Source organism: Heterodontus francisci, chromosome 9 (assembly GCF_036365525.1).
Source record: "Heterodontus francisci isolate sHetFra1 chromosome 9, sHetFra1.hap1, whole genome shotgun sequence".
Lineage (NCBI taxonomy): Eukaryota > Metazoa > Chordata > Chondrichthyes > Heterodontiformes > Heterodontidae > Heterodontus > Heterodontus francisci.
The window spans coordinates 110125300-110150604 of record NC_090379.1 but is presented as its reverse complement, the minus strand read 5'-3'; the positions used below and the strand labels follow the sequence as shown (position 1 = coordinate 110150604).

Here is a 25305-nt window from a genome sequence, read left to right as displayed (position 1 = left end):
AGCTTGCTGGAGTTTTCTGAAAAGGTAATAGAGAGGGTTGATGAGGGCAATGCTATTGGTGTCGTGTACATGGAATTTCACAGGCATTTGATATAGTGCCAAACAATAGATGGTAGCAACATGGATACAGAATTGGCTGCGTGACAGGAAACAGAGAGTAGTGCTTAATGGATCTTTTTTTCCAGATGGAGGTGGGTTTGTAGTGGATTTCCCCTGAGGTCAGTATTGGGACCCTTGCTTTTCCTGATATCTAGATTAATGACATCGACCTTGGTGTACAGGGCACAATTTCAAAGCTTGTGGAGAAAAAGAAACCTGAAAGCATTGTGAACTGTAAGGAGGAGAGCACAGAACTTCAAAAGGACATAGACAAGTTGGTGGAATGGGCAGTCAGGTGGCAGATGAAGTTCAATGCAGAGAAATGTGAAGTGATTCATTTTGGTAGGAAGAACATGGAAAGACAATGTAAAGGGTAAAATTCTAAAGGGGAAGCAGCAGCAGAGAGACCCTGGTGTATATGTGGATAAGTTATTGAAGGTGGCAGGACAGGTTGAGAGAGAAGTTAATAAAGCATATTCATAGGGGCATAGAGTACAAGACCATTGGAGTTATATTGAACTTGTACAATACATTATTTCGGCCTCAGCTGCAGTATTGCATCCAGTTCTGGACGCCACACTTTAGGAAAGATATGAGGGCATTGGAGAGAGTACAGAAAAGATTCACTAGAATGGTTCCAGGGATGAGAAACTTCTGTTATGAAGATAGATTGGAGACGTTGGGACACTTTTCCCTGGAGAAGAGAAGGCTGAGAGGAGATTTGATAGAGGTATTCAAAATCATGAGGCATCTGGGCAGAGTAGAGAGAGAAACACTGTTCCCACTCATGAAAGGATTGAGATTGAGAGGTCACAGATTAAAGTAATTGGTAAGAGAAGTACAAGTGGCATGAGGAAAACCTTTTTTACGCAGAGAGTGGGTAAGGTCTGGAATGCACTGCCTGAGAGTGTGGTGGAGGCAGGTTCAATCGAAGCATTCAAAGAGAAAATTAGACTGTTAGATGAGAAGGGAGAATGTGCAGGGTTACAGGGAGAAGGCAGGGGAATGGAACTCAATGAATTGCTCTTCTGGAGAGCCCATGCCGACATGATGGGCCGAATGACCTCCTTCTGCGCTGTAACAATCTGTGATGCTGTGGTCTCTCATTCCTTTGCTCAGTGTCATCATCTTATTGTCTCTGTGAGACAGCTTGGGATATTGTTCTATGCTATAGGTGGTGTAGAATTGCAAGTTGTTGTTCCAACACACAGGTGTCCACAGGTATCACCATCTACAATGTATAGGCCCTTTATGAATACTTATTGTGATAGATAATACGATTTGCAAGATGTTTCTTTCATTTAAAAGCTAAGCTCCTCGTTTTGCAAAGCACAGAAAATAAGACCTTTTCTACCATTTCTGTGTCTAAGACACATGGCAAACACACTAAAAATTGTCTAAAATTACAGACATTTAATATTGAATTGAAAAAACATCATCCGTAGAAATTTTAAATACTGCAGATGAAATTACCTATATTTAATGTATCAGTAATACTTCTCTAACAGTATCCCATTCAACTATATTTTCTATGAAATATTTTGCTTGAAGACATTATCAGCTCCAGTTAATTATATTTTATTCATGATGATCATGTCAGTTTTCATATAATTGTCTCCACTTGTTTGTTCAATTAACTGTAATTAATATTCATAATGATGTAGCTGACATCTCACTGGAAATTTCTCTGCTGTATAAATCAAAGGTCGTCTGGATGTTTCATGCAACCAAACAGAGTTACTGTCTCAGGCATCAACAGAAACCATCACGTCTCACAGAACATGCGTGAACCAACAATATTGCATCAGACAGAAGACATTTACTACCCTTTTCTTGCTGTAGTTGGAGTTCTTGGTAAGCCACTTAACTATTTAATGGAAGCAAATAGCTTTTGATATGTAAACTTAACAATGTTATTTTGAAAAGTATATTTTATGATTTTTGAAATTCTGTTTAAAACCTTCTTTTGATGATTACAGATTTCATGTTATTTCGATAAATTCCAGAATTTTTTTCATAAAGCATTTTGAGTGATTTGATAGTTTCATCATTAAACCATAAAAGGTAAATGTTCACATAGGGAAATGTCATTATAAAAATTTACATGAGAAGTTTAAATACTAAATGTTGGCCGGAAGGCGTGATGAAAAAAGGTGATAGAAGAAAAACGGGCTTGTGTGCAGCAAGTGGCACCTTACCCAAGACTTTTACTAGGTATATTCCCCTCAACTCTTACTGGGGACATACTTTGAGCAAGTAGACTGGATCTATCCTATAAATAACACTCTTTGTCTTTCTCTCCCCTCTAGCTGTCTCTCTACCACTCCCTCCCTCTCTCTGCACTCTCTTTCTGTGTGAGGCTTTCACTCCCCACTACCCACTGTCTGCTCCCCACTCTCCATTGCCCGCTCCCCACTGCCCACTGCCCACTCTCCACTGCCCACTCTCCACTGCTCACTACCTGTTCCCTGTCTGTGCACTCACTGTAAATGCAGATAATAGAGGCAGGCTGTGAACAATGCTCTCTGCTGGGCGCAACCATGTTATGTGGGAGTGGGGTCCTAACAAATCTATAATTGCCCACCCAGGTGCCTGACATTCCGGCTGTTCACAGCTGCGGGCCAGATGGAAACCTTTGCAGAGCTAGACTCTGGCCTGCGAGACAACCATTGTTTGAAATGAAGAGTTCGCCCTGAATGTTTTACTTGACAAATAAACAGACAGAGATAGGTTTTCTTGTAGGTTTAAAACAGAAGAATAACTAATTATTGAACAATATTTATTATCCAAAATGTTCATAACACTACTCATGCACGCATGCATTTTACATGCACTCTCAAGAGAAGATAGCTAAAGAAAAGTAAAAAAGTTATGAAACTGGTCAGACCATCCTACATCGACCTATGCACCAGCAATGACAGCAGCATATTGAGCCCCGTGGACTCTGCAAAATCCTCCTTACTAACATCTGGGGAGCATGTGCCAAAGTTAAGAGAACTGTCTCACAGACGAGTCAAGCAACAGCCTGAAATAATCATAATTAGGGAAACATGCCTTATAGAAAATGTCTCAGACACCACCAACACCAACCCTGGTATGTTCTGTCCCACTGACAGGACAGAACCACTAAAGGTGGCGACACAGTGGTATACTTTCGCGAGGGAGTTGCCCTGGAGTCCTTAACATTGACTGCAGACCCCTTGAATTCTCCTGGCATCAGGTCAAACGTGGGCATGGAAATCTCCTGCTGATTACCACCTACCGCTCTCCCTCAGCTGATGCATCAGTACTCCTCCATGTTGAACAGCACCTGGAAAAAGCACTGAGGGTGGAAATGGAACAGAATGTACTCTGGGTGGGGGACTTCAATGCCCATCACCAAGCTTTGCTTGGTAGCATCACTAATGACTGAGCTGGCCGAGTCCTAAAGGCTACTAGGTTGGGACTATGGCGGGTGGTGAGGAAACCAACAAAAGGGAAAACCTACTTGACCTCGTCCTCACCAATCTACCTGTTGCAGATGTATCTGTCCATGACAGTATTGGTAGGAGTGACCACCGCACAGTCCTTGTAGAGACGAGGTCCTGTCTTCACATTGAGGATACCCTCCATCTTGTTGTGTGGCACGACTACTGTGCTAAATGGGATAGAATTCGAACAGATCTAGCAACTCAAAACTGGGCATCCATGAGGTGCTGTGGACCATCAGCAGCAGCATAATTGTCTTCAACCACAATCTGTAACCTCATGGCCCGGCATATCTTCCTCTCTACCATTACCACCAAGCTGGGGGATCAACCCTGCTTTAATGAACAGTGCAGGAGTGCATGCCAGGAGCAGCACCAGGCATGCCTCAAATTGAAGTATCAACTTGGTTAAGCTACAACACTGGATTAAATGCATGACAAACAGCAGAAGTTGCATGCGATAGGGATAAGCAATCCTACAGCCAATGGATCAGATCTAAGCTCTGCAGTCCTGTCACATCCATTGTAAATGGTGGTGGACAAATAAATAAGCAACAGGAGGAGGGGGCTACATCTTGGCCTCCTTAGGTCCCCAGCATCACAGATGCCAGACTGCAGTAAATTCAATTCAACTCTACATGATATCAAGAAAAGGCTAAAGGCACTGGATACTGCAAAGGCTATGGGCTCTGACAACATTATGGCAATAGTATTGAAGAGTTGCGCTTCAGGGCTAGGGTGGCACAGTGGCACAGTGGTTAACAATGCAGCCTCACAGCTCCAGTGACCAGGGTTCAGTTCTGGGTACTGCCTGTGCAGAGTTTGTAAATTCTCCCTGTGACCTCGTGGGTTTCCTCCCACAGCCAAAGACATGCAGGTTGATAGGTAAATTGGCCATTGTAAATTGTTCCTAGTGTAGGTAGGTGGTAGGAGAATGGTAGGGAATACGGGGTTAATGTGGAATTAGTATAAAAGGGTGGTTGATGGTCGGCACATACTCAGTGGGCCGAAGGGCCTTTTTCAGTGCTGTATCACTCTATGACTCTAATGGGCTGCATCCGTAGCCAAGCTGTTCCAGTACAGCTACAACACTGGCATCTGCCTGGCAATGTGGAAAATGGCCAAGGTATGCCCTGTACACAAAAGGGAGAACAAATTCAACCCTACCAATTACTACCACCTCAGTGTACTCTCGATCATCAGCAAAGTGGCGGAAGGGGTCGTCAACAGTGCTATCAGGAGGTACTTACTCAACAATAACCTGCTCACTGATGTTCAGTTTGGCTTCCACCAGGGCCACTCAGCTCCTGACTTCATGACAGCCTTGGTTCAAACATAAACAAAAGAGCTGAATTCAAATGGCGAGGTGAGAGCTATTGCACTGGATATCAAGGCAGCATTTGATTGACTGTGGCATCAAGGAGCCCTAGCACAACTGGAGTCAATGGGGGTCAAAGGGAAAACTCTCCACTGGTTTATGTCATACCTAGCACACAGGAAGAACCTTGTTATTGTTGGAGGTCAATCATCTCATGCATGGGACATCACTGCAGGAGTTCCTCAGGGTAGTATCCTAGGCCTAACCATCTTCAGCTGTTTCATTAATGACCTTCCCACCATCATAAGGTCAGAAGTGGGGATATTAGTTGATGATTGAACAATATTTAGCGCCGTTCACATCTCCTCAGCTACTGAAGCAGTCCGGTCCATATGCAGCAAGACCTGGACAACATCCAGGCTTGAGCTGATAAGTGGCAAGTTACATTTGCACGACACAAGTGCCAGGCGATGACCATCTCAAACAAGAGGGAATGCAACCATCTCCCCTTGCCATTCAATGGAATTGCTATTACTGAATCTCCACTATCAACATCCTGGGGGGTTACCATTGTCCAGAAACTTAATTGGACCAGCCATCTAAACACTGTGACTACAAGAACAGGGCTGAGGCTTGGCATTCTGCAGCGTGTACTCAACTCCTGACTCTCCAAAGCCTGTCCATTATCTATAAGGCACAAGTCAGGAGTGTGCTGCAATACTCTCCACTTGCCTGGATAGGTGCAGCTGCAACAACACTCAAGAAGCTCAACACAATCCAAGACAAAGCAACCCACATTATTGGCACCCCACCCACCACCTTCAACATTCATTCCCTCCACTACCAACACAAAGTGGCAGCACTGTATACCATATTCAAGATGCACTGCAGCAACTCACCAAGACTCCTTTGACAGCACCTTCCAAACCCGCAAACGCTACCACCTGGAAGGACAAGTACAGCAGATGCATGGGAACACAAAGACCTGGAACTTCCCCTGCAATTCACACACTATCCTGACTTGGAACCATATTGACATCCCTTCACTGTTGCTGGGTCAAAATCCTCAAACTCCCTTCCTATCAGCACTGTGAGTGTTCCTATCCAACATGGACTGCAGCGGTTCAAGAAGGCAGCTCATCACTACCATCTTAAGGGCAATTAGAGGTGGGCAATAAATGCTCCCGTGGCCAATGACGCCCACATCTCAAGAAAGAATAATAAAAAAAGTAAAAGGTAAGAGTTCAAGGTGCAGTAGGTTTTTTTTCTTTGTGGTTTACAGTAAACATATTGAATCTTTGAAGTAGGACAGTCTCTTTTAAAGATGCAGTCCTGGCTGTTTGTGTACTTGAACTTGACGAGGTAGTACAGATTTCTGGTTATTAAGATTTCAGATTGGAGGTGCCGGTCACTTTCAGTTTTCTGCTGCACCAAGTTGAAGTGTAAAGTTAGCAGCAGGTCTTCTTCTGCTTGTTTAGGCTGGATCTTTCCACAGACCTTGGCTTGACTGACTTCTGAGATGTGTCTGTTGGCTCTCTCTCTCTCTCTCTACAGAGTTACCTTTTATGCTCCAAAATCCATTAAATTAGAGCGTCTGGTACCTGACACATGGCATTTTCCCCTAGTGTGACCACACAATGGACCAGGATGTGGAATCCATGGCCATCCATTCATGTCTGGTTGAGTATCATTCTGCCATTATTTGTCTACTTCGCACCTTCTTTGTCTCACAAGAAATAGAGTCATAGAGTTATACAGCACAGAAACAGGCCCTTTGGCCCATCGTGTCTATGCTGACCATCATGCACCTAACTGTTCTAATCCCATTTTCCAGCATTTGGCCCAGAGCCTTGCATGCTATGGTGTTTCAAGTGCTCTTCTAAATACTTCTTAGATGTTGTGAGGGTTCCTGCCACTACCACCTCTTTAAGTAGTACATTCCAGATTCCAATCACCATCTGGGTGAAAATTATTTTCCTTAAATCCCCTCTAAACCTCCTGCCCCTTACCTTAAATCCATGCCCCCTGGTTATTGACCCCTCTGCTAAGGGAAAACATTTCTGCCTATCTAACTTATCGATGCCCCTCATAATTTTGTATGCCTCAATCAAGTGCCCCCTCAGCCTTCTCTGCCCTAAGGAAAACAACCCTTGCCTTTTCAGTCCCTCTTCATAGCTGAAATGCTCCGGCCCAGGCGACATCCTGCTGAATCTCCTCTGCACCTTCTCCAGTACAATCACATTCTTCCTATAGTGTGGTGCCCAGAACTGTACACAGTATTCCAGCTGTGGCCTAACTAGTGTTTTATACAGCTCTATAATAACCTCCCTGCTCTTATATTCTATGCCTCAGCTAATAAAGGCAAGTATCCCATATGCCTTTCTAACCACCTTATCTACCTCTGCACTGCCTTCAGTGATCTATGGACTAGTACACCAAGGTCCCTCTGACCCTCTGTACTTCCTAGGGTCCTACCATCCATTGTATATTCCCTTGCCTTGTTAGTCCTCCCAAACTGCAACACCTGGCCATTCTAAGGATTAAATTCTATTTGCTACTGCTCCACCCATCTTACCAGCCCATCTATATCGTCCTAAATCGTCCTGAGGCTTTCTTCCTCACTATTTACGAAACCACCAAATTTCGTGTCATCTGTGAACTTACTGATCATACCTCCCATATGCACGTCTAAATCATTAATGTACACTATAAACAGCAAGGGTCCCAGCACCAATTCACAAAACTGTCACAGACTTCCACTCACAAAAACAACCCTCGACCATTGCACTCTTCTGACGCCCTACGTCATTTTCACAATTTCCAGTTTCCTGGTCCCAACCGCCTCCTCTTCACTATGGACGTCAAATCGCTCTACACCTCCATCCCCCACCAGGATGGTTTGAGGGCTCTCTGCTTCTTCCTGGAACAGAGGCCCAACCAGTCCCCATCCACCACCACCCTCCTCCGCCTGGCTGAACTTGTTCTCACATTGAACAACTTCTCCTTCAACTCCACGCACTTCCTTCAAGTAAAAGGTGTCGCTATGGGTACCCACATGGGTCCTAGTTATGCCTGTCTTTTTGTGGGATATGTCGAACATTCTTTGTTCCAGTCCTACTCAGGCCCCCTCCCCCAACTCTTTTTCCGGTACATTGATGACTGTATCGGTGCCGTTTCCTGCTCCCGCCCCGAACTCGAAAACTTTATCAACTTTGCTTCCAATTTCCACCCTTCTCTCACCTTTACATGGTCCATCTCTGACACTTCCCTTCCCTTCCTCGACTTCTCTGTCTCCATCACTGGGGATAGGTTGTCTACCAACATCCATTATAAGCCCACCAACTCCCACAGCTACCTCGACTACACTTCTTCACACCCTACCTCCTGTAAGGACTCCATTCCATTCTCCCAGTTTCTCCGTCTCCGACGCATCTGCTCTGATGATGCTACCTTCCATGACGGTGCTTCTGATATGACCTCCTTTTTCCTCAACCGTGGATTTCCCCCCACTGTGGTTGACAGGGCCCTCAACCGTGTCTGACCCATTCCCCGCACCTCTACCCTCACCCCTTCCCCTCCCTCCCAGAACCGTGACAGGGTTCCCCTTGTCCTCACTTTTCATCCCACCAGCCTCCATATCCAAAGGATCATCCTCCGCCATTTTCGCCACCTCCAGCGTGATGCCACTACCAGTCGCATCTTCCCCTCCCTTCCCCTGTCAGCATTCCGAAGGGATCGTTCCCTCCGCGACACCCTGGTCCACTCCTCCATTACCCCCACCACCTCGTCCCCGTCCCAGGGCACCTTACCCTGCAATCGCAGGAGGTGTAATACCTGCCCATTTACCTCCTCTCTCCTCACTATCCCAGGCCCCAAACACTCCTTTCAGGTGAAGCAGCGATTTACTTGTACTTCTTTCAATGTAGTATACTGTATTCGCTGCTCACAGTGTGGTCTCCTCTACATTGGGGAGACCAAGCGCAGACTGGGTGACCGCTTTGCGGAACATCTCCGCTCAGTCCGCAAGCAGGACCTTGAGCTTCCGGTTGCTTGCCATTTCAACACTCCCCCCTGCTCTCATGCTCACATCTCTGTCCTGGGATTGCTGCAGTGTTCCAGTGAACATCAACGCAAGCTCGAGGAACAGTATCTCATCTACCGATTAGGCACACTACAACCTGCCAGACTGAACATTGAGTTCAATAATTTCAGAGCATGACAGCCCCCCATTTTACTTTCATTTTTAGTTATTTTTTCTTCCTTGTTTTTACATTCTTTTTTACATTTTTTACAATTTTTTTTTGCATTTATTTCATTTCATCTTAGTTTGTTCAGTTTGCTTACCCACTGTTTTTTTTCAGGTTTGCACTTGCTGCTGTTCAATATTCAGTGTATTTACACCTAATCTGTACTAATGCTTTGTCTTTCAACACACCATTAACATATTGTTTGCCTTTGCTCCGTGACCTTTTGGTCAGCTATGTGGCCTGGTCCAATCTACACCTTCTCCTTTGTTATCTCTTGCCCCACCCCCACCTCACTTGCTTATAATCTGTGACTTTTCTAATATTTGTCAGTTCCAAAGAAGGGTCACTGACCCGAAACGTTAACTCTGCTTCTCTTTCCACAGATGCTGCCAGACCTGCTGAGTGATTCCAGCATTTCTTGTTTTTACCTCGACCATTACCCTTTGCCTCCTGCCACTAAGACAATTTTGGATCCAATTTGCTAAATTGCCCTGGATCCCATGGGCTCTTACCTTCTTAAACTGTCTCCCATGCGGGACCTTATCAAAAGCCTTACTGAAGTCCATGTAGACTACATCAACAGCTTTAGCCTCATCCACATCTAGACCCCACCTCGAAAAATTAAATCAAGTTAGTTAGACTAGATCTCCTCCTGACAAAGCCATGCTGACTATCCCTGATTAATCCCTGCCTCTCCAAGTGGAGCCTAATCCTGTCCCTCAGAATTTTTGCCAATAGTTTCCCTATCACTGATGTTACACTCACCAGCCTGTAAATTACCTGGTTTATTCCTGCTACCCTTTTTTAATAATGGTTCCACATTCGCTGTCCTCCAATCCTCCTGTGGCCAAAGAGGATTTGAATATTTGTGTCAGAACTCCTGCTATCACCTCCCTTGCCTCACATTACAGTCTGGGATACATCTCATCTGGGCCTGGGGATTTATCTATTTTAAGCCTGCTAAAACAACTAACACTTCCTCCCTTTCAATGCTAATATGTTCAAGTATATCACAATCCCCCTCCCTGATCTCTACGCCTACACCATTCTTCTCCATAATGAGCACAGATGAAAACTAATCTTTTAAAACCTCACCTATGTCCTCCAGCTCCACACACAGATTGCCACTTTGGTCCCTGATGGGCCCTAGTCTTTCCCTGGTTTTTCTGTTGCCCTGAATATACTTACAAAACGACTTAGGATTATCATTTATCTTGCCCATCAGTGTTTTTTCATGTCCCCTCTTCGCTCTCCTAATTACTTTTTTACGTACCCCCCCTACACTTTCGATACACTTGTAGTGCCTCCTCTGTTTTCAGTGCTCTGAATCTGGCATAAGCCTCCTTTTTTCACTTATCCAATCCTCTATATCCCTTGACATCCAGGGTTCTCTGGACTTGTTGGTCCTACCCTTCACCTTAACGATTAGATGTTGGCTCTGAACTCCCACAATTTCCTCTTTGAATGACTCCCACTGGTCTGATGTAGACTTTCCAACAAGTAGCTGCTCCCAGTCCACTTTCACCAGATCCTGTTTTATCATATTGAAATCGGCCTTTCCCCAATTCAGTACCTTTATTTCTGGTCCATCTTTGTCCTTTTCCATAGCTATCTTAAATCTTACAAATTTATGGTCACTATCCCCGAAATGCTCCCCCATTGACATTTCTACTACTTGTCAGGCTTCATTCCCTAGGATTAGGTCCAGTACCGCCCCTTCTCTTGTAGGACTTTCTACGTACTTTCTACACTCAATAAGCTCTCCTGGATGCATTTTAAGAATTCCACCCCCTTTAAGCCTTTTACACGAAGACTAACCCAGTTAATATTGGGAAAGTTGAAATTCCCTACTATAATTATCCTATTATTTTTACACCTTTCTGAGATTTACCTGCATATCTGCTCCTCTCTCTCTCCCTGACTGTTTGGAGGCCTGTAGTACACTCCTAGCCAAGTGATTGCCCCTTTTTGTTTTTAAGTTCTACCCATATGGCCTCATTTGAGGAACCTTCCACAATATCATCCCTCCTTAATGTAGTAATTGACTCCTTGATCAACATTGCAATGCCACCTCCTCTTTTAACCCCTCCCATGTCACGCCTGACGATTACATACCCTGGAATATTGACCTGCCAGTCCTGGCCCTCCCTCAACCATGTCTCTGTGATAGCAATAATGTCATATTCCTTTGTGCTGATCAATGCCCTCAATTCATCTGGCTTACTAGTAAGACTCCTTGCGTTAAAATAGAGGCAATCCAGCCTTGCATTTTTCACTTGTGCCTTAACAGGTCTATATTTGCTCTGCCTTCCAGACTGACTTAGTTTCTCTTCTATATTGACTGTGAAAAACCCTCTACTGTACCTCCACTCTGTATCGCATCCCCCTGCCAAATTAGTTTAAGCCCCACCCCGTGCTTCCGCGCCCCCCCCCCCCCAACAGCACTAGCAAACTTCCAAGCAAGGATGTTGGTCCCATTCCGGTTCAGGTGAAATCTGTCCAGCTTGTACAGGTCCCACCTTTGCAGAAACAGACCCAGTATGCCAGGAATCTAAAGCCATCCCTCCTGCACCATCTCCTCAGCCACGCATTCATCTGCTCTATCTTCCTGTTCCTATATTCACTAGCACATGGCACCGGGAGTAATCCAGAGATTACAAAATTTGAGGTCCTGCTTTTCAATCTGCTACCTTGCTCCCTAAATTCTTGTTGCAGGATGTCACCCCTCTTTCTAGCTATGTCGTTGGTACTTTTTGTACCATGACCTCTGACTGTCCTGTAGCTACTCTGTGACATCCTTGACCCTAGCACCAGGGAGGCAACATACCATCCTGGAGTCACGTTTGCGGCCACAGAAACGCCTATCTGCACCCCTTACGATAGACTCCCCTCTCACTATAGCTCTCCCACTCCTTTTCCTTCCCTCCTGTGCAGCTGAGCCACCCGTGGTGTCACAGTCTTGGCTCTTGCTGCATTCCCCTGAGAAGCTATCTCCCCCAACAGAACCAAGTGGAAAATCTGTTAGATAGGAAGATGGACCCAGGGGACTCCTGCAGTACCTGCCTACTTCTTCTACTCTGCCTGCTGGTCACCCATTCCCTTTCTGCCTGAGCAGTCTTTACCTGCGGTGTGACCACCTCCCTATACGTGCTATCCACGATGATCAGGGAGGCAATATACCATCCTGGAGTAACATTTGCGGCCACAGATATATTAATGATTTAGATGAGGGAACTAAATGTAATATCTCCAAATTTGCAGATAACACAAAGCTAGGTGGGAGGATGCAGTTTAAGAGGATGCGGGGAGGTTTCAGGGTGATTTGGACAAGTTAAGTGAGTGGGCAAATGCATAGCAGATGCAGTATAATGTGGATAAATGGGAGGTTATCCACTTTGGTAGCAAAAACAGGAAGGCAGATTATTATCTGAACGCCTATAAACTGAGAGAGGGGCATATGCAGCGAGACCTGGGTGTTCTTGTACACCAGTTGCTGAAGGTAAGCATGCAGGTGCAACAGGTGGTAAAAATGGAAAATGGTATGTTGGCCTTCACAGCGAGAGGATTCGAGTGCAGGAGCAAGGATGTCTTGCTGCAATTATACAGGGCCCTGGTGAGGCCACACCTGGAATATTGTGTGCAGTTTTGGTCTCCTTATCTGAGGAAGGATGTTCTTGCTATACAGGGAGTGCAGCAAAGGTTTACCAGACTGATTCTTGGGATGGCGGAGGAGAGATTGAGTCGATTAGGATTATATTTGCTGGAGTTCAGAAGAGTGAGAGGAGATTTCATAGAAACTTATAAAGTTCTTACAGGACTTGACAGGGTAGATGCAGGAAGGATGTTCCCGATGGTGGGGGAGTCCAGAACCAGGAGTCATAGCCTAAGGATACGGGGTAAACCTTGCAGGACTGAGATGAGGAGAAATTTCTTCACCCAGAGAGTGGTGAGCCTGTGGAATTCGCTACCACAGAAAGCAGTTGAGGCCAAAACATTGTATATTTTCAAGAAGGAGTTAGATATAGCTCTTGGGGTGAAAGGAATCAAAGTATATGGGGGGAAAGCAGGAACAAGTTACTGAGTTGGCTGATCAGCCATGATCAGAATGAATGGCGGAGCGGGCTCGAAGGGCCGAATAGCCTACTCCTGCTCCTATTTTCTATGTTTCTATGCTTCTATCTCAGCCTCGCTGATCCTCGACAGTACCTCCAGCCATCGCTCCAGATCCGAAACGTGGATTTCGAGTGGCTGCAGCTGGAGACACTTCCTGAACACGTGTTTGTCCTGGACAATGGAAGTGTCCCTGACTTCCCACATTACACAGGAGGAGCACTCCATGTTGCCCAGCTGCCCTGCCATGTTTTACCCTTAATTTATCCCCTTAAATTAGCCAAAAATTGGATTATTTACACTAGGGACCTTGATTCCCGAAAAAAAGCACTGCCTACTATATAAAAAAAAAACTGTATACCTTTCTCTTTACTCTTAGACACTTGCCTAACCATTTAGAGTTATTCCCTAACAGCAGTTACGCACCAACCGATCACCTTGTAGCATTCCTGTGACGTCACTACTCACTTTGTTCTCAAACTCTGGCGCGTCTGGACTCCTGTCCTCTGCTCTCCCAGAAGGTATGTGACTGGACCACGATCCACGGGCTCAATTTATCCTCTTCTCTCGCTCGGTGTTTTTCCCGCAGTTCCATTCCTCTCCGTTGCTTGCCCGGAAGGTAAGTGACTGGGCCGTGATCCGTGGGCTCAATTTATCCTCTTTTCTCGCTCGGTGTTTTCCCTGCCTGTCTGCTCCTCTCTGTTGCTCTCCCAGAAGGTATGTTTATTCCCTTTGGGAATGTCTCTTGATGGTTCCAGTGTGGGTGTAGTCGACCCCTCTTAGTCTGGAATGTATCCTTTGGTCCTTTCAAGGCAGTTGAGACAGTTTAAATACACAGGCCAGGCTATCTGACCTTTGGCAGCCATTTTGCATCACATTGTCCAATTTTTAAAGGAACAGTCAATTTCAATGATTCCACATTGAATAAAGTTTGTATCTCAAAAGGAGGAAGGTGATATGTCTGCCCTGGGCATGAAACATGTCTAACCTAGTTGACCTCTTTGAGGAGGTGACTAATGGATGTATAAGAGAGTCTCAACTTTTCACTGCCTTTATTAATGACTTGGATGGTGGAATAGAGAGCCACATATCTAAGTTTGCTGATGACAGTAATTTTCTGCTGGGAGCAGAAAATTGCCAAGGGCCACTAATTGATCAATTGAGAGACCAAAACTTTGGCAGATGAATTTTAAAGTAGGACATTTTGAAGACATCCAATTTGGACCTAAGAAAGGTATTTGTAAATAGTGAAATGCTAGGAACTTTGGAGAAGAAGAGAGATTTGGATCCATATTCAGAAATTGCTTAATGCTCGAGGACACAAAATGTCAAATGGAAAGTTATCCTTTATCTCAAGATTTTCGGGAATACAAATGAGTGGAAGTTAGTTTACAGCTACACAGAGCTCTGGTAAAGCCCCATCTGGAGTAACTGCATTCACTTCTGGGCTTCTCACCTCAGGAAGGATATATTGGCCTTGGAGGTGGTTCAACGAAGATTAACGAGACTGATACCAATGCTGAAAGGGTTAAATAATGAGCACAAGTTACATAGATGTTGCTTCTAATCCCTTGTATATGAAAGATTAAGGGGTCAACGCATTGAAATATTTCAGATTATTATAAGATTTCATAGTGTAGATAGAAGAAAACGAATTCCTCTGGTGGGGGAGTTCGGAATAAGGGAAAACATCTTTAAAATTAAGGCTAGGCTGTTCAGGAGTGATGCCAGGAAGCATGTCCTCACACGAAGGATAATGGAAATCAGGAACTCTCTCTCCTAAAAGTCCATTAATGCTAGGTGCATTCAAAAAAAAATAGATTAATAAACTGTTGCTAGGCAAGTGTATTAATGGTTAGAAAAGCAAGGCACACCAATGTAGTTCAGATACAGATCAATCATCTTTTTTCTAATTCCATCTTGGGATGTGTGCATCGCTGACACAGCCAGCATTTATTACCCATCCCTATTTGCCCTTCAACAGGTGGGCATGAGCTGCCTACAACTGCGTGGCTTGCTTGGCCAATTCAGAGGGCAGTTAACAGTCAACCACATTGTTGTTGGTCTGGATTCACACATAATCCAGACCGAGTAAGGGCAGCAGACTTCGTCCCATGAAGGACATTAGCAACATAGGAACATAGGAAATAGAAGCAAGATTAGGTAATTCAGTCCCTCGTGCCTGTTCACCATTCAAATCGATTATGGCTAATCTTCCACCTGAACGCCATTTCCCGCAGTCTCCACATATACCATGATCTCTTTAAGATCGAAAAGTCAATAGATCTCTGGCTTGAACATACTCAATGATTGAGCCTCCAGAGCCCTCTGGAGAAGAGAATTCCAAAGATTCACCATCCTTTGAGAGAAGAAATTCCTCCTCATCTCAGGCCTAAATGGCCTATCTCTTATCTTGAGACTGTGTCCACTGATTCTAGGGAACTCTAGAGAATATAGGCCCAGTCTCCTCAATCGCTTGTCATAGGACAATCCCGCAATCCCAGGGATCAGTCTGGTGAGCCTTCATTGCACTCCCTCTCTAGCAAGTATATCCTTTGCTAGGTAAGGAACAAAAACTGTCACAGTATGCCAGGTGTGGTCTCAACAACGCTCCGTATAATTGCAACAAGACATCTTTACTCTTGTACTCAAATCCTCTTGTAATAAAGGCCAACAAACCATTTGCCTTCCCAATTGCTTGATGCGCCTGCATGTTAATTTTCTGTGACTTATGGACACCCAGTTCCCTTTGGACATCAACACTTCCCAATCTCTCACCATTTCAGAAATACTCTGCATTTATGTTTTTCCTACTAAACTGGATAACTTCAATTTTTCCACATTCTATTTCATCTGCCATGTTCTTGCCCATTCACTTAGCCTGTCTAAATCACCTTGAAGACTTTTTGCATCCTCCTCACAATTCACATTCCCACCTAGTTTAGTTTCGTTTAGAGATACAGCACTGAAACAGGCCCTTCGGCCCACCGAGTCTGTGCCAACCATCAACCACCCATTTATACTAATCCTACACTAATCCCATATTCCTACCACATCCCCACCTGTCCCTATATATTTCCCTACCACCTACCTATACTAGGGGCAATTTATAATGGCCAATTAACCTATCAACCTGCAAGTCTTTGGCATGTGGGAGGAAACCGGAGCACCCGGAGGAAACCCACGCAGACACATGGAGAACTTGCAAACTCCACACAGGCAGTACCCAGAATTGAACCCGGGTCCCTGGAGCTGTGAGGCTGCGGTGCTAACCACTGCGCCACTGTGCCGCCCTAGTTCTGTGTCAACAGAAAACTTGGAAATATTACATTTGGTCCCCACATCCAAATTATGGACATAGATTGTGAATATCTGGGGCCCAAGCAGTGATCCTTGCAGTACCCCACTGGTTACAGCCTGCCAACCTGAGAATGACCTATTTATTCCTACTCTCTGTTTTCTGTCCGTTAAGTAATTCTCAATCTATGCCAGTATATTACCACGATGCCATGTGCTCTAATTTTGCTTACTAAACTCCTGTGCTGGACCTTACCGAAAGCCTTCTGAAAATCCAAATACACCACATTCACTGGTTCCCCCTTACCTATTCTGCTAGTCACATCTTCAAAAAGCACCGACTGGTTTGTCAAACATGATTTCCTTTTCAGAAATACATGTTGACTCTGCCCAATCCTACCATTATTTTCTAAGTGTCAAGTTATCACATCCTTTATACAGATTCTAGCATTTTCTCTACTACTGATGTCAGGCTAACAGATGTGTAGTTCTCTGTTTTTTTCCCTCCCTCCTTTCTTGAATGGTGGGGCTACCTTCCAATCTTCAGGAACCGTTTGAGAATCTGTAAAATTTTGTAAGATGATTACCAACACATCCACTATTCTACAAACACCTCTTTCAACACTTTGCAATGTAGATGATCAGGTCTAGGGGATTTATTAACTTTCAGTCCCATGAATTTCTCCAGTACTACTTTTTTATGAATACTAATTTCGTTCAGTTCCTCATTCCCGCTAGTCTCTTGGTTCTCTAGTATTCCTGGATTTTTTCAAAAAATCTTCCCCCTTGATAACACACACAAAGTACTTGTTTAGTTTTTATATCATTTACTTATTCTCCATTATAAATTCTCCTGTCTCTGCCTATAGTGGGCCCACATTTCTCTTTGCTAATCTTTTCCTTTTTATATACTATGGAAGCTTTTACAGTCCGTTTTCATGTTTCTCACTAGTTTATTTTAATATTCCATGTTTTCTTTCTTTATCACTTTCTTGATCCTCTTCTACTGAATACTAAAATGATTCCAATCCTCAGGCTTACTACAACTTTTTGGCAGCTTTAGAAGCCTCTTCCTTTGATCCAATACAATCTTTAATTTCTCATGTTAGCCACGGTTGGATCATGTTCCCTGTTGGGTTTTTGTGCCTCAAAGGAACGTAAATTTGTTTCAAATGAGTTTTCACAACAATCCAATAACTTCATGAACATTGTTAATGAGACAAACATTTTATTGCAGATTTGTTAAATAATTGAATGTAAATTCATCCAGCTGCCATGGTGATATGGTGAACTCTTGTCTCCAAACGCATTCTTCCAGGCCTCTGGATTACTGGTCCAGTATAATTACAGCTATGTTACCGTCCCCAAGTCAGAACAAGATCGATGGAATGAATGGCCAACTCACCTTCTAAAGCCCCTGTGTTCCTGGGTAATTCCAAGTTCTCTGAGATGTCTAACGAAAATCCCTTTGTTTTTCTATTTATTCCAGTTAACTCAGTGGCCATTCTGATCCTGTCACGGGGAAAGTGTGGACTCTCCAAATGTATCACCCACTACCTGGTGGCCATGGCAGTGGCAGATCTACTGGTCGTTTTCACTGATGTGATACTGTTTACAGTTTTTCCTTTTCATTTCCCAGATACTTACCTGAACACCACTCCTGCACTTTCTCTCTTACATGTCCTGCTTTACGCAGCCACAGACATTTCTGTCTGGTTCACTGTCGTTTTCACCTTTGATCGATTTGTTGCAATTTGTTGCCAGAAGCTGAAAACAAAATATTGTACAGAGAAAACTGTGAATGTGGTTATAACAACAGTAAGTGTTCTGTTCTGTTTGAAAAGTGTTCCTTGGTACTTTGTATATGAACCTGAATGTATAATTAACAATGTACCCTGGGGGGTTCTTGTATCACTGAGCTATTACACTGAATCTGCCTGGGTAGCATTTCACAGTCTCAGTATTATTTTAACCCCTTTCTTTCCATTCGTTCTGATTTTACTGCTCAATGCTCTGACTGTCAGACACATTTTAGTGGCCAACAGAGTCCGCAGGAAACTACTGGATCACAGCAAGAATGAGAATCACACTGACCCAGAGATGGAGAACCGAAGGAAATCCATCATTTTACTCTTCACTATATCTGGCAGTTTTATACTGTTATGGATGACAAATGTTGCATGTTTCCTTTATGTGCGATTTGCAAACATAAAAAATTACAGACATCCCCACGATCCTGCATATATCGCTGAACAATCTGGCTACATGCTGCAGCTTTTGAGCACCTGCACCAACACCTGTATTTATGCAGTGACCCAGACTAAATTCAGAGAGCAGCTGAAGAATGCAGTCAAATATCCATTCACTGTTATTGTTAAATTAGTTAAATGATTAAAGCAGATCACTTAAAAGCAGAGCTACCTTTCTATCACTGACTCTGGTTACAGTTCTGCTCCACAAAAGTCTGCAACAGATCACTGCATCTATTTTGTTTCCCAGACCATTGCTGACCTCCTCTCCTTGAGAGATCTTCCCCCATGGCCTCCAGGTTCATGGTCCCCAAGCCTGCACATCCTGCTTTCCTTCCCAAGGTCCACAAACAGGACTTCCCTGCTAGACCCATCAGTTAAGCTTGTTCTTGTCACATGGAACTTATTTGTGCCTATTTTGAGGCTATTTTTCCTTTCACTGATCAAACGCCTCTAATCTACATCCGTGACTCATCTGACTCTCTCTATCAATTTATCATTTTCTGGTTTCACCAGCTTTGTTTCAAAATTCCACCCTTCCCCTCACTTTAACAGTGACTATTCAACAGGAGGACGAAAAGAAACTTGCAAGGTATATCAAAATCAGCACAAAAACATCTTTTAAATTTAAATTAGAGAGAATGATTAAGAGCAATGTGGCCCCTTAAAAACTGATAATGATGAAATTATAAATGGAAATAAGTTAATGGCGGACATGTTAAATAATTACTTTGCATCGCTATTTACAGTAGAGGATGGCGATAGCAATGCAGGACGTCCCAACCAAATATTGAAATCGAGATGGTGACTCACCAAAATTAATGTAAGTAAATTAAAATGAATGAAAAGAATAAATAAACTAAAGAGCGACAAATTTGCAGGATCAGATGGGGTTCGTCCCAGGAATTTAAAAGAATTCTGTGAGAACGTTGCGGGTACCATAACCATGATCTTCAAAAGCCCTCACAGTTCAGGAAATCTTCCTTTTTATTGGAAAATTGCACTACATTCTGCTATTTAAGAAGTATGGGTAAGGGAATTCAGGGATTTATAGATCCCTCAGCCTAAAATCTGTTTTCAAGAAATTACTGAATTTTATAATTAAGAATTGAGTTACTGAACATCCTGAAAATTACATTAGGGAAAAAAGGGTGGTTGGAAGTAATGTGGCCCCCGTGAAAATTGATAATAGTGATGTTGTCAATGAAAGAAAGGAACTGGAGGACATGCTGAATAATTACTTTGTGCCAGTATTTACAATAGAGTAAGTGGTCAGCAGGCCAGACATCCCAGGGAATCTATTACTGAATTCGGGACAGCAACTGTACGAAATTAACTTGTGGTATGGCCAAGTGTGGAACGGTCAAAGGTCTTCTCTCTTTTATCTCTCACTGTTTGACCACAACAGGTTTAATTATTTTTATCAAATGGATGTACTGGCCAATTCAGAAGGTGTGCAATTATTTACTTGCTATGATGATAGCAGGAACCAATCGGAAAGTTTTTCTTGTGTTAACAAAGAAAAAGGTTAACTTTATTGTCACCTAAACCGAACTAATAAAATAATAAACGACGCACCAACTTTCACTCACACACTCGCTGTGGAGGTTCGACACAAACAAATTGTTACAGAGTGGGGAAAGATAGATTGATTAAGTTAGAGTCCACAGAAAAAAGGGGTATACAGTCTGTGGTCTTTGGTGATTCGGCTGGCTTCTAGCTGAATTTGGTGGTCCTGAGGCTTTTAGTCTGAAGAGCTCGATGACTGATTCAGTGGCTCTGTTGGAGACAGTGATGTAGATGATTTCCTCCAAAGGGGTTTCTGTTTGTAGCTCGTGTGTGTAAAGGTGGTTAGTCAATAGGCAGAGTTTGAATCTTGTGAGCTGAAATAGAGAAAAAGAGAGAGAGAGAGAGAGACTCCTCCACCCCACTCCTCTACTTGGGTCTGCACAGAGTCCAGAAGCTTTTCCTTTCAGCTGCAGAGAAACACATGCTTAAACACCAAAGATGGGGAAGGGATCTTCACATGACAATCACCCAGTGATTCAAACATGGTAGTAGCGTTTCTTTTCTTGTTAAAAACAACAAGTAGTTCCCTTTAATCCTGAGTCTTGGCTCTTGCTGGGAAATGAGCAGACATTTCATCTCCCTCCTCACAGGCCTTGAAATGTAGGATAAAGTATTGCAAATTAGGTGGTCGTCTTAAGCTCCTAGCAAAGTCATCTTTTTTGTCTGTTCTTTCTTAAATTTCTTCAAAAAAAATATTAATTCAGATCTCCAGTCAGTGGATTAAAGAAAAATATCATTCAACAAAGCAAGTTGGTGTGACATAAGCACGATAATAATGATGGAGAAATTAATGGCACTAAATCGTGACAAGTCCCCAGACCAGATGGTTTCCATCCAGGGATTTAAAAGACGTATCTGGGAACATTGCATATGCTCAAACTATAATGTTCGAAAATTCTCTCGATTCAGGAACTATTCCTTTAGATTGCAAAAATTGTGCATGTCACTGCCCTATTTAATCGAGGTGAACAAGGGAAACCAGGAAATGTTAGATCAGTTAACCTCACATCTGTTGTTGGGAAATTGTTATAGTCGATAATTAAGAAAAGGGTGACTGAACACCTTGAAAATTTTCAGTTGATCAGAGACAGCCAGCATGGATTTATAAAGAGTAGGTCATGTTTGACGAATTTGATTGCATTTTTTGAAGAGGGAACTAAAGTAGTAGAGAGGGCAATCTCCATGGATATTATGTATATGGACTGCCTGAAGGCATTTGATAAATCTCCTCACAAGAGTCTGTCAGATCCATTGAAGCTCATGGAATTGAAGGCAATTTATTGGCCTTGTTACAGACATGTGGTGAGATTTAGGTGGTTTCTCCTGTTCAACTCCCACCTTACTGCAGCAGCTGTGTTCTATTATGAGATTTAACCCTTTGGTGATTAATTTGTCAAATAAACAGACAACATTAGGTTTTCTTGCAGGTTTAAAAACAGGAAGTCACTTGCTTATTGATCAATACATCTTATCCCAGAATTGTCTCAACTGCATCCACTCATGCAGTCGGTCATGCATACACACACATGACAGATAGAGAGGTAAAAAGGGATAAATGATTATAAGTGGGGGTAGGTTTCATGGGAGGTCACAGTGAACCTGTTGAATTTTCTTGGAAAACAAATTCTCCTTGAATACAGGCCTGAGGTGATTGTAAATTTTGCTCCTGGTTGAAATTTCGGTTGAAGTCAGTGGATCACTTCTAGTTCACTGCTGTATGTTGTAGATGCAGAATTCTACAACAGGCCAAGAGCCTTCTGGTTTGCTGTAAACAAGCTTCTGGATGCTGCTTTCTGGGTGTCTATCTCTAGACTGTCACTCAAGGCAGCTATGTTATGTTAAAGCTGTGTTATGTCTCACCGCTGGGTTGGAGACGCTTTGGTCTATCCCCCATGGTGATTGCATAATGACCCAGGACGTAGCTACTTCTCACCTTCTTTGTTTCAGAAGAACCCATTGAATTCTGGAATATTTTAGAACTGGTATAGGATGGTGCAATTGACACTTATTAGCTTTGAAGAGTTTCCTTTGTCCCTGTCAGGGTTTGAATAAACAAAGCCCAATTCCGTGTCCTTTGGTGGCCATTTTGGAGCAATGTTCACTTTTTAAAAGAAAGCTCCATTTTTTAAAAGACAAAGTCAGTTTTAATAACTTTTCAGATTTTGTGCATATTTTTGTATCATCACACTTCTTGTGGGCTTGATGGCCTGGTTAGAAAATTGGCTGAGCAGAAGAAGACAGAGATTAGGGATAATAGACAGTTACTCTAATTGTCAGGATGTGACTAATGGTGTCAGATAGGAATCTGTGTTGGGGCCTCAACTATTCACAGTATTGATTAACGACTTTGATGATGGGATAGAAAGCCACATATCCAAATTTGCCAATGACACAATGATAGGCAACATTGTAAGCAGTGTAGAGGGAGGCATAAATGTACAAAGAGTTATTGTTGGAATGGGTAAAACTGTGGCAAATGGATTTTAATGTGGACAAATGTGAGGTCATTCATGTTGGACATGAATAGGATAGAACATGGCACTTTCCAAATGATGAAAAGCTAAACACAGTGGCAGTCCGAAGAGACTTGGGGGTCCAGGTACATAGAAATTATTAAAATGCCATGAACAGGTACAGAAATGAATTTAAATAGTTCAATGTAATTCTGGCCTGTATACATAGGGGAATGGAATAGAAGCAAGTAGAAGTAATGCTTCAGCTAAACAAAACCCTGATTGGGCCATACCTGGACCACTGTGAGCAATTTTGGCACCAGAACGTAGGAAAGATATACTGGCCTTGCAGTGAGTGCAGTGTAGATTTACCAGAATGATACCTGGACTCCAAGGGTTAAATTACGAGGTGGGAATACACAAATAAGAGTTGCAGTCCCTGGAATTTAGAAGATTACGGGGTGATTTGAACACAATTTTCAAGATATTAAGGAGCAGATTGAAAGAAACAATTTCCGCTTGTTGGGAAGTCTAGGACGAGGGGCCATTGTCAAAAAAATCAAACCTTTCAGGAGTGAAATTAGGTAACACTCAACACACAAAGAGTGATGGAAATTTAAATTCTCTTCTGTGAACAGCAATTGATGCGAGATCAACTGTTAATTTTAAAACTGAGATGGATAGATTTTTGTTCGTCAAAGGTTTCAAGGGATCAGGACAAAGGTGAGTAAATGGAATTAGGTCGCAGATCAGCTATGATCTCATTTGTGTAACAGGCTCCAGGGGCTAAATGGCCTACTCCTGTTCCTCCGTTCCTTTGTCATGGACTGGCCCAGAAATTAATCAGAAAGGTTAATGGATACTGTCCTTGATATCTAGAGGATTAGAATGAAATGATCTATAAATCATGCAACCGCTTTACAAATCCCTGGTTAGGCCACACCTGGAGTATTGTTTTCAGTTTTGGGAACCACAGCTTCAGAAGTATATATTGGTCCCCGTGAGAGTACAGCACAATTTTATGAGAATGATACCTGGAATCCAAGGGTTAAAATATAAGGAGAGATTACACAAACCTGGGTTGTATCCCCTGGAATTTAGACGATTAACCATTACCAGCACCCGCTGATCAATAAAATGGGAGTAGTGATTATGATCTGAAAGTTTTCAGTCCATTCAAGATATTAAGGGGAACTGAAGGGTAGATCAGGAGAAACTGTTTCCACTCATTAGGACTAGGGGACACAGCCTAAAATTTAGTGCCGGAATTTTCAGGAGTGAAGTAAGGAAACTCTTCTACACTGAAAGTTTGTTAGAGGTTTGGAACTGTCTTCTGCAATGGCAGTTGGTGCAAGGTCAGTTGTTAATTTTCAATCTGAGATTGCTAGATTTTTGTTAACCAAAGGAATTAAGTGATTCAGGACAGAGACAGGTATATGAAGATAGGCCACTGGTCAGTCATAACCTCATTGAATGGCGATACAGACTCTCCGGGTTAAATGCTTACTCCTGTTCCTATGTTCCTGTGTTCTACATTGCTATGTTCCTAGAACCATTCCCTCGGTGACCTCCTGGTCCAATTTCCCATCATTCCAAACATACGCACATACGCTCTCCTGTGGAAAAGTTGCAAATGGAATTCAATCCAGAAAAGTTTGAGGTAATGCATTTGGGGACAGCAAATAAAGCAAGGGAATGCACAATAAACAGGAGGATATTGAGAGGATTAGAAGAAGTGAGAGTCCTTGGAGTGCATGTCCACAGGTCCCTAAATGTGTCCGGACAGGTAGATAGAGTGGTGAAGAAGGCATATGCATTGCTTTCCTTTATTGGCCGTGTTATAGAATACAAAAGCAGGGATGTAATGCTAGAACTGTATAAAACGCTGGTTAGGCTACTGATGGAGTATTGTGTACAGTTCTGGTCAGAAAGGACATAATTGCTCTGGAGAGAGTAAGAGGAGATTTACAAAAATGTTGCCAGGGCTTGAAAATTGCAGCTATGAGGAAAGATTAGATTGTCTAGGGTTGCTTACCTTAGAACAGAGGAGATGGAAGGGTGACTTAATACAGGTGTACAAAATTGTGAGGGGCCTAGATAGAGCAGACAGGAAGGTCCCTGTTTCCCCTAGCAGAGAGGTCAATTACTGGTGGCGCAGATTTATGGTAATTAGTAGACGGATTAGAGGGGGCATGAGGGAATCCTTTTTCACCCAGAGGGTGGTGGGTGTCTATAAAACACTGCCAGCAACGGTGGAGGAGGCAGAAACACTCTATTCTTTTAAAAGGTATCTGGTCATGCACCTGAAGTGCTGCAAGCTGCAAGGGTATGCATCAGGTGCTGGAAGGTGGGATTAGATTGCGAGGCTAGATTTTTTTTTCAGCCGGCATGGACACGATGGGATGAATGGTCTCCTTCTGTGCTGTACTTTATCTATGGATCTTTGGTTCCTTCTCATTGGCACCTTCCCATGCAAACGCTGGAGATGCAATATTG

General features: G+C 43.2%; 1 protein-coding gene across 1 annotated transcript; it reads left to right on the top strand.

Moving 5' to 3' along the window:
* The first annotated feature begins 1880 nt into the window (after positions 1 to 1880).
* Positions 1881 to 18929, top strand: LOC137373515 (probable G-protein coupled receptor 139). The gene is made up of 2 exons (XM_068038386.1): positions 1881 to 1953; positions 18028 to 18929. Exons 1-2 carry the CDS (start codon positions 1881 to 1883, stop codon positions 18927 to 18929), a joined length of 975 nt encoding a protein of 324 aa, XP_067894487.1.
* Positions 18930 to 25305: the final 6376 nt, after the last annotated feature.

What these genes read in the sequence shown, in the direction of transcription:
- LOC137373515 (XM_068038386.1), top strand. Translation starts at nt 1,881, where the DNA reads ATGCGTGAACCAACAATATTGCATCAGACAGAAGACATTTACTACCCT. An exon ending in TGCTGTAGTTGGAGTTCTTG is followed by an intron (nt 1,954 to 18,027) that starts GTAAGCCACTTA and finishes TATTTATTCCAG; the next exon opens with TTAACTCAGTGGCCATTCTG.